This window comes from Trichechus manatus, unplaced genomic scaffold, assembly GCF_000243295.1.
Source record: "Trichechus manatus latirostris isolate Lorelei unplaced genomic scaffold, TriManLat1.0 scaffold00001, whole genome shotgun sequence".
Lineage (NCBI taxonomy): Eukaryota > Metazoa > Chordata > Mammalia > Sirenia > Trichechidae > Trichechus > Trichechus manatus.
Window position 1 is genome coordinate 21,748,058 of NW_004443937.1, and position 16,826 is coordinate 21,764,883.

The following is a 16,826-nucleotide window of genomic DNA, read 5'->3' on the forward strand; positions in this document are numbered from 1 at the left end:
GGGATAAATTAAATAATATATAGCTTTTAATTGACAAGATTAATTAAGGCTAACTTTATGGTTAAACATGACTTTCAGCATGGAGGTTAGGCAACTATATACATGAAAACTCCTATCTTCCTGCCTAAAACTGTCAACATATTCTTTTGTTTATAGAGAATGTGGTCTTTTGCAAAATGAAAAGGTAAGAGAACGAAGCTCAGTAACACAAATTCCAATTCTGTTCCCTTGCACCCTTCCTAATAAACTTATGGACAGCCTGGGTCAGGTTGTGACTGGATTTCTATATTGCTTGAAGACTTGGAAAATTCTGTATTTTATTTCATACGTGCTTCTGTACCTTTTTCTTTTCCCAGTGGGTTATTAGTTCCACATCAGGAAAAAGAATGTAGTTGTGTTTTTATTTTTTTATTTTTTTCCTAAACCAAGCAAATTATTTGAATAAAAGTTGATATTCCCTCCTTTTTCAAAGGTTTGTATGTTTTCTTTTGTATACTAGAAGTTTATGATTGTCTTTTATTCCTACAGTAGTAGTATTTGCATAAATCTAACTATTGCACTTGCCCCAAAAAGCCTTAGAAAAGTCAGTTGCAGAGATTTATAGTGGGATCCAATATTACTGGATTTTAACACTCTAATAGCTTCAGTGTTATAATCTTTTATATTTCTTTTGGGGGAAAGTGGATTACTACCCTTTTTCAGAAGCCTGTTCCCAAGGTAATTATTTTTTAAAGTTTTCTGTGTTTCTGTTTGTTCTAAAGAAAGATTTGTTTGTATGAATGTTAAAAGGAAGTTTAAATTAGTTTTCCAGGTATTTCTCCTAAGTGATCTTTAAGACAGATTTTTCCTTTGTCGTAGTAGGAAACAGCTGTTTAGCTGGTTCCATTAGCATGTAGCATTTTGAAGCTAATGCTGCAGGCCACTTTAATGTGGTTGTTCCCTGTGACAGATACCTGTGTATCTTAAAATTCTATTTTGCCATTTAAGTTTTTGTTTTTATAGGGCTTTCTTCCTTAGGTAATTTTGTTATCCTGTTGATTAGAAGGACTCCATGTACTTAATTTAATTTAGGCATGACCCTACAAGTTAATTTATGTAATTTTTTGCTCTTATAGTCCAGCTTCAAAACAATTGAGCAGTGAATTTTTCATATAGAAATTAACCACATAAGAGGATTAATAAGCCTTTCCTGTGCATAGGACATTAGGCAGGATAATTGGAAATTTGGAGGAAATGAGCTTTACTACAGAGATTTTTCTAAAATTTCTTTCCTAGTTTTCCTCGAAAGTTAATAGATTAAATTAACCAAGGCATGTTACTACTGAAAGTGACTGTTCTAAGGCTGTTTGTATAAAATATTAAATATATGTTCTTTTTCTCAAGGCTTTAATTAGTATTTCTTGGTCTTTTTATGCTTTTGTGATTTGATTAGTTTAATTTTTTTTTTTAAGTATTCAGTCAAGTATCTGTACTGACCAGAAGAGGAATTTCATCTTTTGCTTTCTGTTTATTACTGTGAACATTACACTTTAAAAGTGACTTATAATTAGAGACTGACAAATTTGTTTTTTCTTTAAACAGATGAAAACTTTATTCTCAAACATGACAGAGCGTTCCTTTTGTCAATGGCAAATCGAGGGAAACATACCAATGGTTCCCAGTTTTTCATGTGAGTAGGCATAATTCAGAGATGAGCTTTTCTTAAACAGAGAAGCGCTGTTCATGAGAAAGATGGTATAGTTAAACCAAGTTTAATGCTAGAATGTCAACTTGGATTTTAGTATTAATTTTTAGTGTTATAATAATTGGTCAGCTCTAACAGAGCGCTGCCTCAGCGTGTATCCTGGATTTGAAGAATGGAACCTAAAAGATATAACTTGAAGATATACATTATTTTCAAAATATATTTTCATCTTAAGAAAAGAAATTGGCTTTGACTGTTACCAAATTTGGGGACTCAGTTTACCAATGCTAGATTAGAACACAAAGTATGGATGGATAAACATGTAAAAATTGTTCATAGAATAGGATTTAGGTGTACCCCTGGTATGGAAAGCAGTTGGTCTGAATAAACCATTGCATGGTGGTTTTCTTCTCTTCCTGTTGCCCTCTAAGAAGCCAGTTTGAGAGAGGTACCACTATTTTCTGATGTTGTATAGAGATAAGTGAAGATATGTGATTTGCTGTTAAGCTAGCCTTTAAAAAAACTCAAACTCTGTGAGATCTCTATGCATAATTGAATTAACCCAGTGTTGCTATAATTTCCACCCAAGTTTATAATGAGTTTATCACTCAGAAAACTTTCGAATGCTAAAATTACTTTTTAAAGACAAACTCCTTTACATGTAGTGCATGCCCACACAGAAAGCTTACTGCTTCTCATCTGAAGATTCTGGATAAGATGTTTGGCATACTTTTAGTTATATTCTTACCTAAAGCTACTCAAAAACCTATTTGTACCATAGTCCCATGATACAAAATGTGAAAGATTATTGTCCAGCATGAAGTTTAATGCTTTTGATTGGAAGTAAATCTCTACAGTTGTACTGTATGTATTAGAGAAATATTTTATTCCATAATTTATTCAGAAAAAGATTTCTTTGTCATCTTTCTGAGTGGATGAGTATGAATGGCGCTTCCCTGTCTTTAAAGGAGTAAATTGTTCATATTAAAAAAAAATCTTATATTATAAATTTGTCTGAAAAATAGATTTCCAACCTGATCTGATAAAGTTCAGATAAGGGGCATTCTGTTTCTAGGAATGTCCTAAAAATGGAAAGCCTGGTAGAAGATGATAATGTTTGGAGTTACATAGGAAAAAAGGAAGATCTAAAACAGTTGTTCCTGTATCTTGTTTTTATCCCATAGAGTATTTGGTTATTACCCTTCTTTACTGTTTTTCTGTTCTTGGCCTAGTTAAGGGCCAAAAATAAGATGAGTGAAACGCTTTGAAAAACTTCTTTTATAGTAACTTAATGTAGAAGCTGCTTACGCTTTGATTAAGGTTTCCCATTTCCATTTTTAAGCTTATCTGAACTGTGAACATGGTAAACTAATGATTCATTGGCCAAGAAGCTACTACCTGAGGGCTCTAAAGTTTCTTGTAGATCTCCTATTTTACATAAGTACATTTAAAATTTGATTTATGAGGTAGCAGTCAGTGTTACTTGCAGCACATATGTAACTTGCTAGTATTATATAGATTAGCTTGTTTTTAGAATGTTAGAGATAAAACTAGAGTATCTGCAGGCATTAGTTTATTTTGTTTTTATGTTATTTAGTACTTGCTTAAGTCTTTTCTAGGAATGTTTAGTATCAAACAAAATTAAGGCCTTTGCTGTTTTCTACCTGTAGTAATTTTACATTGGAATGCTATTTTTGATTAAAAAAATGACAAATGAAAATTTTAACATCAGTAAATTAGGATTAAAATTTTTAAACTTGTTTTTATAATTAAGTGTAGGTGGCACTAAAATCACTATGAACTTGTGACTGAAGGAAAATTTTCTACCTTTAGTTTGAAATTTACTTCCACAGAAGAGTTTGCAGTTAAAGGCAATCTTGGAAGTAACTGAGTGTTTTTGCACGCACAGAAAATCTTTATCTCCTTTTTTTAAAAAAAATTTTTGTGCCTATGTGCTTTCTTTATGCTGGCGAAACGTACCAGTTCCTATGGGTCGCAGGATAAAATCAAACTAATGTTTATGTTTCTAAACAAAACATTTCCTTGCTTTATAGAAAGGATAGGTAAAATGGACTCGGTGCCCTATAAAAGAAAAATCTTTATCTTGCAATTCCAAATCCTTTTGGAGTTGGAAGTAGTGAAAAGTATAATGTATTATCTTCAAGTTGTTTATATAACCACAGATACCCGTTGCCGTAGAGTCGATTCCTACTCATAGCGACCCTGTAGGACAGAGTAGAACTGCCCCATAGGGTTTCCAAGGAGCAGCTGGTGGATTTAACTGCCCACCTTTTGGTTAGCAGCCATAGCTCTTAACCACTTTGCTGCCAGGGCTCCTAACCACATGTAGTAGGGCTAAATGTTGACGTTATGAGGCCATCTGATTGCCTCCTGCCTTTTATCCTGTTACCACAACTACTTATGTGGCACCTTGAGTAACAGTTCTGGAATCTGAAAAAGACAGTACAGTGAGAATGGATAGAAAATGCCAAGAGCTGCCTTTCTGGTGCCTGTGTCATAGGCTTAACAAGGACTTTAATACATCCTTGCAAAATTATACTTGCATTTAATGTTATAGATTTGTTATTCTGCAACACCTAAGGAGTAAATTTGGTGTTTTTAGTGTGAGATATTTGTAAAAATTAACTATTGTCTTTATTTTTACACATTTAAAACCTGTCCTTCCTAAGGGAGACATCATTTTTACTAAACATAACATTTTATATGTATTACTTCCTGTGGCTGGAATAATTATGCATATGATGATATTCAGATTTTCTTCTCTAAAGCTATTTGTAATTATTACAAGTGCTTATATCTAATGCTGTATTAGTCATAATGATTTTGTTTTAGAGGACCTATATGAAAGAAACCTTATTCTTTTTTAGATAGTACTGTTCAGGAAATGTGCAAGAAGTGATATATGGTACTGTCCCCGTGGATCACTGAGAAAACAATGGTTTGTTCACACTGAGGCATTTCTAAAGGAATTTAAAGACCTGGGACCAAAGTTACCAAGTTAACTCGGTATTTAGTCATTTGGTCCTTTCTGTTATTTTTTATTTTTTGGCCAACATCTAGGACAAAACCACAATAAAAGCTGTAGCATTACAAAGTGGAAAGGGATTAAGAGATCATCTGATCCACCTTTTTTGTTCTATAGATAACACTATACAAGAAAGAGAAAGTGTAAAGTTGAAATTGTAGAAATTTTACTGGAAGAATTGATAGCTAGAGAGAATGCTGCACAATATAGGCTACATAATTTTATCGATCACTCTCCTCTGCATTTATTTTAGCTCAGTATTAGAAGCATCAAGCATTGCAGGAATGACATCAGGGGAAAAAAATTTTTTTTTTAAATTTTGTTTTTGGCTGTTAGTAATAATAGTCTATTAATTCTGGCTCTAATTTTTATTGTCTTTACATACATTCATCAAAAAGATAAAGAATATGTTGCATAAAATAGACACTCAAAAGATTAGGTAGGTAACTTTGTATTAACTGTTCTCATGGAATAGGGCATTACTATCTGTCAGGAAGCCTTGGTTTTAGTTTTGCTTCCTGTGTACCGTGAGTTAGTCTTTGCCTTTCTGTTTCTTATTTATAAGGTGTCTATCCCCACTTTCAAAGATTAAGTAAATATTTTGGTATAAAAATATGGGCTTAAAAGGAAGAAAGTATTTTTTAAGTTGATCCTAGTTTCTAAATATGTGGAATGATTCTTGTACAAACATTGTCTTACCTAAAGGAATTAGTTGTAATTGCATAATTTTCATCTGTCTGAAAGATGCTGCAAAGAAGTGTTGGGCTCATCTTGCCTAAATCAGGGCCTGCAGCAGTGTATTTGTCAGCTGTTGTTAGAACATGGGCGTGACTTGCCCTCGCAGTGTGTGTGTTGCACCTGTTCCTCTTTGGCTCTTAGTCTGCGTAGGCCCTGTATCACAGCCATCGGGTAGAGAGAAGCTGCAGAGCTTTGGAGAACAGTCCCTGGGCCACTGTTATTGGTCATGATAATTATTAAAGTATGAGAAAAAAACAAGATAACATAGAAAAGCCAAACTGAACTTTTAAATAAGAAGCGTTTGTTATATTTTAAAAGTCATAAATAGGACTATGGGGGAAATAAGTTCTAGAATATGTTCTATGACACTTAAGAATCAGACTTGCAAGTGGCTACTCATTTGAGTGGGAGGGGGGTGCTGATCATTTCAGAGTAGGGGAGCAAGGGGAATTGAGGGGAGGTTTGCTTTTAAGGAGTTTACAAAGCTGCACTGACATTTTGGGTACCAAATATAGATTTGGGTAGGAATGCTTTTGCCCTCCAGCTATTCACGAATTTGTATGAGAAGAAATGCTAGTAAGTTTTAGTAACCTGAAAAGTTCTAGCTTTATTCCTTCCTTTTCTGGGGGCAATACCTTCATATGTTAATTTTCAAGATTTTTTGTGAATAAAGATGTTCATAAAACTTAACCATAAGCCAAGCTCTCTAAATACCAAGTGTCGTCTCTAACATCCAGTTTTAGTATTAGTGTTTAAGTTGGAATCGACTCGACAGCAACGGGTTTGGGTGACATATGTGTTAGTAACCTGGAAGAAATTTTGTACCTAGTAGTGTTTGGTATGTATTACATTAAACTTAGTTTGAATTTTAGGAAGTTCTTCTATTTTGGCAATCTTTGGAACACATAGGTAGAGTGTTGTAAAGTGGTTTGGTTAGTTTCCGTTGCCCTTACACAATCTTTGTCACTCTGTACAATTTGTTGCCTCTTCCATCACTGTGTATGATAGTTTTAGGAGTTTAAGGAAGAAATTTCATGTTAAAGGTTGGATTAGAGGGAAATAGGTTATCTTTATTTCCCTCTTTCATACTACTTTATACCTAGAGTCACCTGTTTTTACATTTATTGAAAACTCCAAATTATTTGAAAACATTATATTCTTTTTTATAGAAATTCATATTATCATAATTAAAGCTTGTTTTTAAATATTTCAAGATTTAATATGTCCTAAACCCTCATAAAGAATTTTGTCCACTATATAATATGGTTTTGGGTCTGAGTAGTAATAGATATGTTTAAGGTTTAATATAGTTAAAATTGGTCCAGCAGTCTGTATTCTTTGAAAAAAATAGTTTTTATAATGGGGAAAATTCGGAGAGTAGACAGGAAAAAAAAGTACCGTGGCCAGGATTTGACAGCACACTCTTAAACTTTCATCTCTCTTGCCTTTTTATTCTCTGAGAAGATCCCTAACATTCTAGTTGTGCTGCTTTATTATTTTATTCTTATTATTTTTAGTGACTTAACATTATTTTGTTATTATTATTTTCAGTGACTTAATAACTACAAAGTGTATTTATAGTAACTACAGTCCAGACATTTGCTTGTTATCCCAATAGTGGCCCGTTGTGATACGTGGCCAAAGAAAAGGTCGCAAATTTAGAAGCGCAAAAGATTCTTTAACTATTTGAAATGAATTAGTAAAAAGTTCCCTGAAATTTTATGTTTGTTTTGAACTCTTTGACCCAGTTTTTTTGTTGTTGAAGTTTTTGCTTTCAACTGGTAGTAACTGCTGCTGAGCAGTCAGATTTTTATATTTAAATACGTCCTCATGGTACGTTATTCTCTTATTTCGGGGATTTGTGAAAGGAAATCTAATGTTTTGTTGATAGTTATTATTGACATGCTAGTGTTAAAATATTAAAAATCTGAACGGATTCCCACTTCAGCCACAGTGTTTTTCTTAAGCATAGTTCACCCCCAAATATGTGTCCTGTATGTAAGAAAATTTAGAGCCCTCCGTTTTAAAAAGCCTTCTTGCTTTGCATAAAACTTGAAAATATTTAATTTCAAAGTTATAGTGATATTAAAACATAGATTCAGTCTTGTCTTAAAAGTGTATTACAATTTATTTCTTGCAATTTTTGTGTAAAATTTACAGAAAGAGTGTTACACCGTGCGCTCCAAAGGTAATGTCTCATTACTCTAAGGCTCTCTCTTTTTCTTTCTTTGCCTTTATCTTTAATCCTATTGTTATATGCATTGAATTATTGTAAGAAAAAAAATCCTTCTGCTTGATCTGTATGGCAGCAATACATGTAAAACAAGTGTGTTTTATTGTTCATGATCAATCTTGGGAAGTAGAGTTTCATTTCAGCAGCTGGTTTCACCAAGTTTCTACACATCATCTGGTGGGGTGTGGGGTTATATTTTATATAATGGTTTTAGAGTTCATTTCAGTGCAGAACTGTTAATTTCTGTGTAAGATCAAAAGCTTCTTTGATAATGGTATAAAAATTTAGATTTTTTTTTTTTTAAGTAACTGTGACACTTTTTGATGTCTGGCATTTGCAAAGTTTAAATGACCTCTTGCATATATATATTTTTAAGTAGATTCAGGGGTGGGGGAAAACTGGAAATCCAGTGTTTCTAGTGACAGGAGAAATGGAAATGTGTAAATATTGAACGGGTTTTATGATTTGAAATGTTCTTTGCGGTTGTTTCTCCATTAGGTATAATTTCATAAGCATGTATAAACTTAAACGTTGATGATAGTCTCCAGCCTTCTTAAGGTCTTAACTTACTGAGTTTATGTCACCACTGCACCTTTTTCTAAACAGTTCCATAGTTTTGAAAGTTTAATACAATTCAGAGTTGATGGAATGAGATCTCTTTGCCCATTTTGGTAGAATTGAATAGCTTCGACTGAGCACTGCTATTATGCCGCCTTCTGCCCGTTTGTAACCCCATTTGGCTAATGTCCTCTGTTATCCGTGTGTGGTGTCAGCCAGTGCCAGTAAGCCTGCTTTACATTGGGCTTTCTACTTCTGGAAGGTAGACTGAGAACCCCACAGGGCCTTTTTTGTCAAGATACTTTTCAGTATTCTTAATGTGCAGTCTAACCAATTAAAATACAGATTTGCATTTCTGCATCCTGAATTGCAGATGCAAGTAATGGGCTTGATTATTTTCATCAGTCTAGGCACAAAGGGCCAGCTGAAAGTTGTCTTTGAAAGAAAGAGTTGCTCCTGTCTTCATTTGTTTTTTTCACTACTGTAAAAAAGAACCAAGTTTGTTTGTTCTTCAGTTTTTATTTGACTTAAAAACAAAACTTGAATCTGTCATAAAGATAGCTATTCCATTCTCAAATTGAGTCTTAAGGATTATGTTGCTACATTACTGCGATTAGCTGGACTGTTTTATCTCACCGTTTGCTCCGAAGGTTTGGAATGTCCAAAGGTTTTCCATAAAATGGTTTTTGGATAGGAAATTTAATTGGGTTCTGTGTGTTTTAGGAAAATCTGTAGGGTTTTTCCCGGTACTAGAAGATCTAGGGAAGTTGTGAGAAAATCATGGAAGAAGGAGGAATATATCTATCTAATCAGTAAACCATTCATTGTTTTCACTGCTACATGTTTGAGACTGATCCCTTACATTGTAGAACACTTTCACCTTTTTGAAGCACTCTGTACATCTAACGGAAGCACCGTCTAGCTTGTGTACCAATTTCTTCCTATCTTTAGTTGTGCTTTGGTAAAGTTTTATAATTATGAGAAACACATTTCTATCTGAAAGTGACTTACTGTCCAAGGTAGTTTCTGGATGCTATTTTAATGGTTTAAGCATTGGTAGTTCATCAGTTGGCTAGATTTTCTTTATTTATTTTTTCTTTTCTTTTTTCTGCCTGTTTTTATTTACAATTTTATATTTGTAATTTTATAATTACACTGGCTTGAATTTTCATTTCCAGGTCTTCTAAGGAAAATTTGAGACTTGTGTTTTTAATACTCTAATTTTCCTTTAAATTTCTGGAACTTCTTAAGTTGACATTTTAATTTAAAAAAAAAATAAATTCTGTAGTACTCTTTCAGAACTGAATATTCTTAATGTAAGTATAAGCATTACAGTTCCTTTTAGAATAATGATTTTTAGTATTGTTGTGAATGTTAGAATTGTGTTTTGTTGACTTACATGTCTTGAATTGCCTTAAAGTAAATATAAAAATTTATATGAGAGCTTCTAGTACAGTTGACTCCTTTGATGTGGCCTGATATTCAGTGACCTTTTCTTTCTTCTCTCAAATGTCCGTTTCTCATTCTTATAAACGAAGCTGCTTGTCGTGTATAATTCTGAGTCTAGTTATCTGCTTTGAATCTTTTCCACTGCAGTTCACATAATGTGAGGATCTGTGAAAGTGCTATGGGAAAACCAGCTTGGATTTAAATGGTCCTAACCAAATGTAGGCTTCCCCACAGTGGCTATCTGACAGCTTGTGGTTGCAAAAGAAGCCTGTTGGATGTTTTCTGAGCCATGGGAATTGAAAATGTCTGCAATATTATCCATCATTGCTTACTCTGCTGTCAGAAGTGTTGCAGATTGAAGGTTTTTTTCCCTATTGCATTTTCAGAGTTACTGTGAGTGGCAGCCTCACCTTGGGTGAAGGAAAAGGGGCAGGAAGTTCTGAAACAGGACTCCTGAGGGCCTGTCTCCTTCTGCCTGCCTAAAAGATGCAGACTGACTCAGTATGAGAAATGACAAATAGAAGAACTCACTTAAGTGTGTGGGGCAAGTGTTGATCACACTTCTTTCCATAGGGCAAATGATAGGTGCTTTTTATTCTTGTTAATTATCTTGATAAAGTTTGAGGTTTTTTGTTTGTTTGGGGATTTTTGCTGTTGTTGTTTTGGATTGGAGAGTAACTTTAATTTTAATGTATATTTATGGCCATAAGTCAAATAAAACCTATTACATACATATACTGTATATATATATTTCAGTACATACATACATATGTACATACACATGTATAGTTTTCATGATATTGGAAAAATAGATACGATTCTGTAATTATTATAATCTTGAGTTTTTTTATTAGTAAAATGGCTGGTATTGCTGTTTTTAAGTTTCGATGTATACCATGTTTAACTTTTCCCCTTTTTATCTTTACCTCTTTGTTTTCTACATGCTTTAAACCCTTCCGCCCTCTTCACTTGAACACCTGGTTTTTGCCATCTCCTTTGCGTTGATGTTTATTACACAGTACCACAAAACCTGCACCACACCTGGATGGGTAAGAGTTCCATTCTTCCTACCTTGGGATGGTGATTGGGTTGACCATCCATAAAAACCGAACAGATTGGACCATGGGGGGACCTTCAAGGAGGTGCTTTGATCTCTGTGTTAACCTCTAGAGCCACAGTCTTCCTTGAGGGTCATAGAGTGCAGTAGTCTTGAGACATCGTGGTTCTCATGTCACTCACTGTAGGGGGTCTTTAACCTCGGCCCATGAATGGACTTCTCAGCCATGTAGGCTTGAGTGTTCCTGAGAGTAGAAGTAATGGTTTCTGAGTATCAAGTGCAGTCTGACAGTGATCAGACTGTTTACCCTAAAATGGTTAAGAACCATGGTTTTAAAGGTAGAAAACTGAGGCCCAGTTTGAGTAATTGGTGCTGTTTCCTTTTATAAAGCAGATTCCAAGTTCTAATTCCCTTCTAGTTGCATCATTCATTGAACGCTTTGGTTTTGTTTTCAGGTCTGTGAACATGTTATTTATAGCAGTTATCTTGATTACTGCTCAGAGCTTAATTATTATCAAACTAAGTCTTTCTTGAATTTGTATTGTGATAGGGTGCATGTTGTCTTTGGACTAGTTATTTCTGGTTTTGAAGTAATCGAACAAATTGAAAATCTGAAAACTGATGCTGCAAGCCGGCCTTATGCAGATGTGCGAGTTATTGACTGTGGAGTGATTGCCACGAAATCAACAAAAGATGGTAAGTGCTTTATTGGGGTGGAGGGAGCTAGGGTGCACGTTAATGCATTGTTGAGGACTATTACTTAAAGATACCTCCTGGATTTCAGTTAGGGGGAAAATTCATACAAGTGGTATAGCAATAGCCCTTGATGCTGCTATATCACATCCTTCATCAATCCATCAGCAAATCTTGTCGTATCTTACCTCTTCTTATTACTTCCCCTGCTACCAGCCTGGCCCAGACCACCATTATTTCTTCCCTGGATTATTGCAGTAGCCTCAAACTGTTCACCTGGCCTCTATTCTTGCTCCCCTGTATCTTTTCTTAGCAGCAGTAGCCTCCTAACTGGTGTCTTTGCTCATACCATTGGCCCTCTGTAGTCTGTTCTTAACAGGAACCAGAGTGATCCCTTTGAAACATATTTCAGATCATGTCACTTCTGCTCAGAACCCTCTAAGAGTTGCTTTCTCAGTCAGCCAAAGCTGAAGTCTGTAAAGCCCTAGACATAGACATAGACAGCTGTCTCTCTGCTGTCTCTCGGACCTCTTCCCCCTCATTCATCACCTTCCAGCCGTGTTGGCCTTTACTTGGACATGCCAAGAATTCAGGGACTTTGTTCTGGCTGTTCCTTCTGCCTGGAACACTCTGCACTCAGATATCTGCATGACTCCTCTTGCTTCCTTTGGGTCTCCACTCACATTGATCTATCCACTCCCCACTCCCCAGCCCTCTACTCTCCCCAGTCCCTTTACCCTGCTTATTTTATTTTTCTGTCTTAGCACTTACTATTTGTCGTATTATGCAGTTACTCATTTATTTTCTTATTGTCTGTCCCAGCTAGATTATAGGCTTCACGAGGGCAAGGGCTTTGTTACTGTACAATCTTACCAGCAAATTGTGTTATCAGCTTGAAAGAAAGTTTATTTGGATTTCGTTTTTAGTTTGCTATATAAAAAGCATGTTTTATGATACTTAGTAATTACATTTTTTACCCCGAAAAGTAGGCACTGAAATGCAGTACTAATATGTTCGTTAATTTTTCTTAAAAGTTTTTGAGAAAAAGAGGAAGAAACCAACTCATTCAGAAGACTCGGATTCCTCCTCCAGTTCTTCTTCCTCTTCAGAATCATCTTCAGAAAGTGAAATCGAACATGAGAGGAGCAGAAGGAGGAAACATAAGAGGAGGCCAAAGGTTAAACATTCTAAAAAGAGACGAAAGGAAGCGAGCGGTTCAGAAGAGCCAAGGAGCAAACATTCATTGAGCCCGAAAGGGTGAGTGTGAAACACCAGGGCAGTCTTACTTAAAATACAAACAACAACAACAAAGTAAACCCACTATGGAATAGGAAAAATATGTGTAATTCTATGAACTTAGTTTCATTACCTATTTTGTTGAAAAGGGTTGGCATTTTTGGAAATTTAAATTGAAATCTGGCAAATCTAGGGGTAGCACAGACATTTGATATCAAAGATTTGTGTGTTTGCTGGTAACAATAATCCCTGAAATTCTTGACAGAAAAAAAGTTAGGATCATTTGATCATTTAACAATTTTCACTGGGTTAAGTTTGGTAGGTTCTCTTTGAGAAAATTGATTTACAAACCTTTTGAGTGAGACTTCTAAGCTAGCAGTATTTTGCTGTTATTTCAGTATCTAATTTTATATGCTATTTTATAAAATGTAAGCATTACATATCTTGATTAGTGTCTTGGTTTGTTCTCTCTTAAGTAACTCTGAGAGGAGTGATACCAATGAAAAAAAGTCAGTCGATTCAAATGCTAAAAGGGAAAAGCCTGTGGTGCGCCCAGAAGAGATCCCTCCAGTGCCTGAGAACCGATTCTTACTGAGAAGAGATATGCCTGTGGTCACTGTGGAACCTGAACCGTAAGTAGAATGAGCAACCTGTGTGTTTTCATCTTTCTCTGATAGATAATTCCTTCAGCTCGCTGCCGTTCCACACTGATTTATTGAGCACAACTCATGTGCAGAGCACTTTGAAGGATACTGTGGGAGATACCAGAATGAATGACATGGACCCTGCCTTTTAGAATTTGCATTCTACTAGCAGGGAAAGAAGGAGCCTAATCACTCAGTGGTTAAGTGCTTGGCTGCTAACTGAAAGGTTGGCAGTTAGAACCCATCAGCTGCTCTGCAGGAGAAAGATGTGGCAGTCTGCTTCTTTACAGATTTACAGCCTTTGAGACCCTGTGGGACAGTTCTACTCTGTCCTGTAGGATTGCTGTGAGTTGCAATTGACTTGATGGCAGTGGGTTGGGGTTTTTGGAGTAGAGAAAGGGGCAGGGACAGGTGGGTCAAGGGGGAAGTCCTCATTGGAGATCTGGGAAGATTTCATTACAAATCTTACTTTGGCTTTTCATTAGAGAGGTGAGGTTTTGGTTATCAGGACAGAGGGTTAATTGAACTCTTTGGATCAAATCAAATGATAAAATGTGTTCAAATTTGAATAACAAAATTAGTTACATAGTGATTGGGGATATAATTTAGTGTCATAAATACATTACTGTTGTTAACTTGCCCAGTGATAACTTCTCTGTATTGGAAAAGCTAATATGTGGCTTTAGATTTGGCTTCAAAAAATAATATTTAATGTATTTTGTATACTAGACTGACATTTAGAATTATTAAAGGAACTATTGTATGAACAGAAATACCTTTATGTGGCTGGTATAATTGATACAGTCCCTATAAAGAGTTAGTTTGAAAGCTGAGACGTTATGTATAAAAGCCTGATACTGTCTTATTTTAAAAAGCTATTACAAAGTGATATATTTTCTTTGAACTAATAGCTTACCTTGCTGATACTTACATTATTAAAAATTCTGGCTATGAATAAATTTTAGTGGGATCCTTCTTTCTTAAAATACAAGACTTCAAGTTCATTGATCAAATCCATTTGGTTTTCATAAGGTAGGAAATTTAAAAAGTTTTCTTTTTTTTTTTTAACAGTTCAGCATGTATTTATTATGTGCCCAGTTCTCTGCTAGGTTCTGTGAGGGATAGAAAATACGGGACATTATCCCCAACTTTAAAGAGCTTGGGATCTAGTTGGGAAAGAAGTATCTGCCCAATATTGGCTGAGAAGGCCTTTGATTCCCGCAGCTTCTGCTGTGAAGAGGAAACGTGATGATGTAACACAAGGAGAGTTATGGCACCTAGCAACCGGGGGTCCATCTGTAGCTCAGACTCCAAGCAGGACATAATTTTTGTCTATAAGAGAGGCTTAATACCTTTGACAGACGCTCTAGCTAATTGTGCTATAAAAGAAAAAAAATGAAGTAAGTATTGGAAAGGGAATAAATTGTTTTTGTCTAGAGATGATAGGACAGTATGTCTGGAAACCCAGTGGTCTAAATGTTGGAAAGAATTTAGTAAGATGTCTAGAAACAAAATAAGTATATACAAATCAATAGTTTTTCTCTGTGGCAGCTATATCTGGTTGAAATGGAAAAGAAAAAAATCCCGTTCACATTAGCAACACTAAAATACCATGGAATAAAAGTAGTGTCAAATGAAGGCAACTATATGGCATAAAGAAAGAGTGCATAGATAACATAAAAAGGTTTGAAAAGTTTATGACAAAAGGTATGATAAAGTCAAAAGGCAAACAGAAGGGCTGGAACAAAAATATCTGCAACATATATACCAAAGAGTAAATATTCCTGATATACAAAAAGTTCTTTTACAAATCACTAAATCATCCCAGTAGAAAAATGGGCAAAGAATATGAAGAAGCGACTTATAGAAGAAGTGACATAAATGGCAGACAGTTACATGAAAAGTTGCTCAAGCTCAGTAGTAGTCAGGAAAATGCAAATTAAAGCAATGAAATGCCTTTTCACCTCTTCAACTGGCGACAACTTTAGATGAGAAATAAAGGGCACTCCCCTGTATTGCTGGAAGGAGTAAAAATTATTATACATTTCTGGGAACATAATATGACAGTATCTGTTAAAATTTAAAATACACATTGTTTGACCAATTATTTCTACTTCTGAGAATCTAACTTAGAAAATTAAAAGCATCATAACACATGTAAAGGTGCTTATTGCATAACTTAGAGTGGAATAAAATTTAGAAACAAACAAAGTCATCCATCTGGAAATGGTTGAATGAATTATGGCAAGTCCACATTATAAAATATCAGGCACCTATTTTTAAATTATTTAGGATTATATTATATGACATATGCCAAGCAAATGATATGACCCTTCTTTTGTAAAAAATAAATAATTAAAAGCAACAACTGCCTTTGCCACCACACAAACTCACCAGGAAAGAGTGAGAATGTGGCCAAGGCAAACCAGAGAGGTGAGCAGACCTAGCCCCAGGCAGACATTCTGTCTGCTGTGCAGAGCAGACAGTCATCACCATGTGGAGGAAGAACAAAGTCTTCCTCAGAAACCAAGTGATGAAATGTGCTGTGGTATAAAGACTTCATGCTGAATGTGTCCTGAAAACACATTGCGGAGTTAAACTGAGAGAGCTAAACAACTGACATATCTTAAAAGAGGAGTTTTCATTTCAGAACATCCAGCTATATTGTACAACTTCTAATTACTGCCCTTTTAAGCCCAGCCTCTGACTATATAGCTTCAACATTTCATACTTGTACCCTTATTGTTCTTCTTTTGTTTCATAACTGAACACAATAGTTTGGCTTAGATCCAACGAATGTCCAAATGAAGTTAAAGACTCCCTGGCCTCAACATGCTTAATGTATTAACTATTTTTAAAAATAATTTGTTTTATTTTTGTAATTGTTGTAAATATACATAGTAGAACATATTCCAATTTAACAATTTCTACATGTACAATTCAGTGACATTGATTATATTCTTCAAGTTGTACAACCATTCTCACCCTCTGTTTTTGAATTGTTCCTCCCCCATTAACATAAACTCACCGCCCAAGCTTCCTAATCCAGCCCCCACAGTGCTGTAATAAAAATCCTATTTTCTTTGCTTGGCTTCCTCCCCCCGCCCCCCAGCTTTGCATTTGAATCCTACTTTTATGTAAACCTCATTGCGCCTGCGTAGTATGATTAAGAATGTTGCTAATGTAACTTATGTGAACTCCCTACTTCTACACCCTTTAAAAGTAACTTGCCTGCCCGCCCTTGGAGAGCAGTCTTGGCAGCCCCAGGTCCGACTGACTCCTTTCTGTTGTACAACAACATAAAGGTTCTTTTCCTGTTCTCCCACCTCGGTCTCTCGTTTATTGGCCGATACAAGTCATGCCAAGCAAGAATCTGAAGTTTCCACCTCATAACAATCATGCCACCAGGGCTCCTTGAGAATGAGTATAACCGCTGGTAAATTGGTGAAATGGCTTTTCCCTGTATATGTTGAGTTACTGAAGCACAC

At 35.3% G+C, this 16,826-nt stretch overlaps 1 protein-coding gene across 9 annotated transcripts in view; it reads left to right on the plus strand.

Moving 5' to 3' along the window:
* The window catches only part of NKTR (natural killer cell triggering receptor), a 58,464-nt gene that overhangs the window by 24,039 nt on the left and 17,599 nt on the right, over positions 1–16,826 (plus strand). For 3 of the 9 annotated variants that reach the window (XR_002823073.1, XM_023725982.1, XM_023725984.1), the window contains exons 6-10: positions 1,582–1,669; positions 10,728–10,757; positions 11,316–11,461; positions 12,493–12,715; positions 13,171–13,326. Coding sequence is in view for 8 of the 9 variants with exons in the window: in XM_023725982.1 (XP_023581750.1) it covers positions 1,582–1,669; positions 10,728–10,757; positions 11,316–11,461; positions 12,493–12,715; positions 13,171–13,326 (643 nt within the window). In the remaining variant the exon portion in view is untranslated. The other 6 variants (XM_023725992.1, XM_023725991.1, XM_023726002.1 and 3 more) reach the window with 6 other exon arrangements.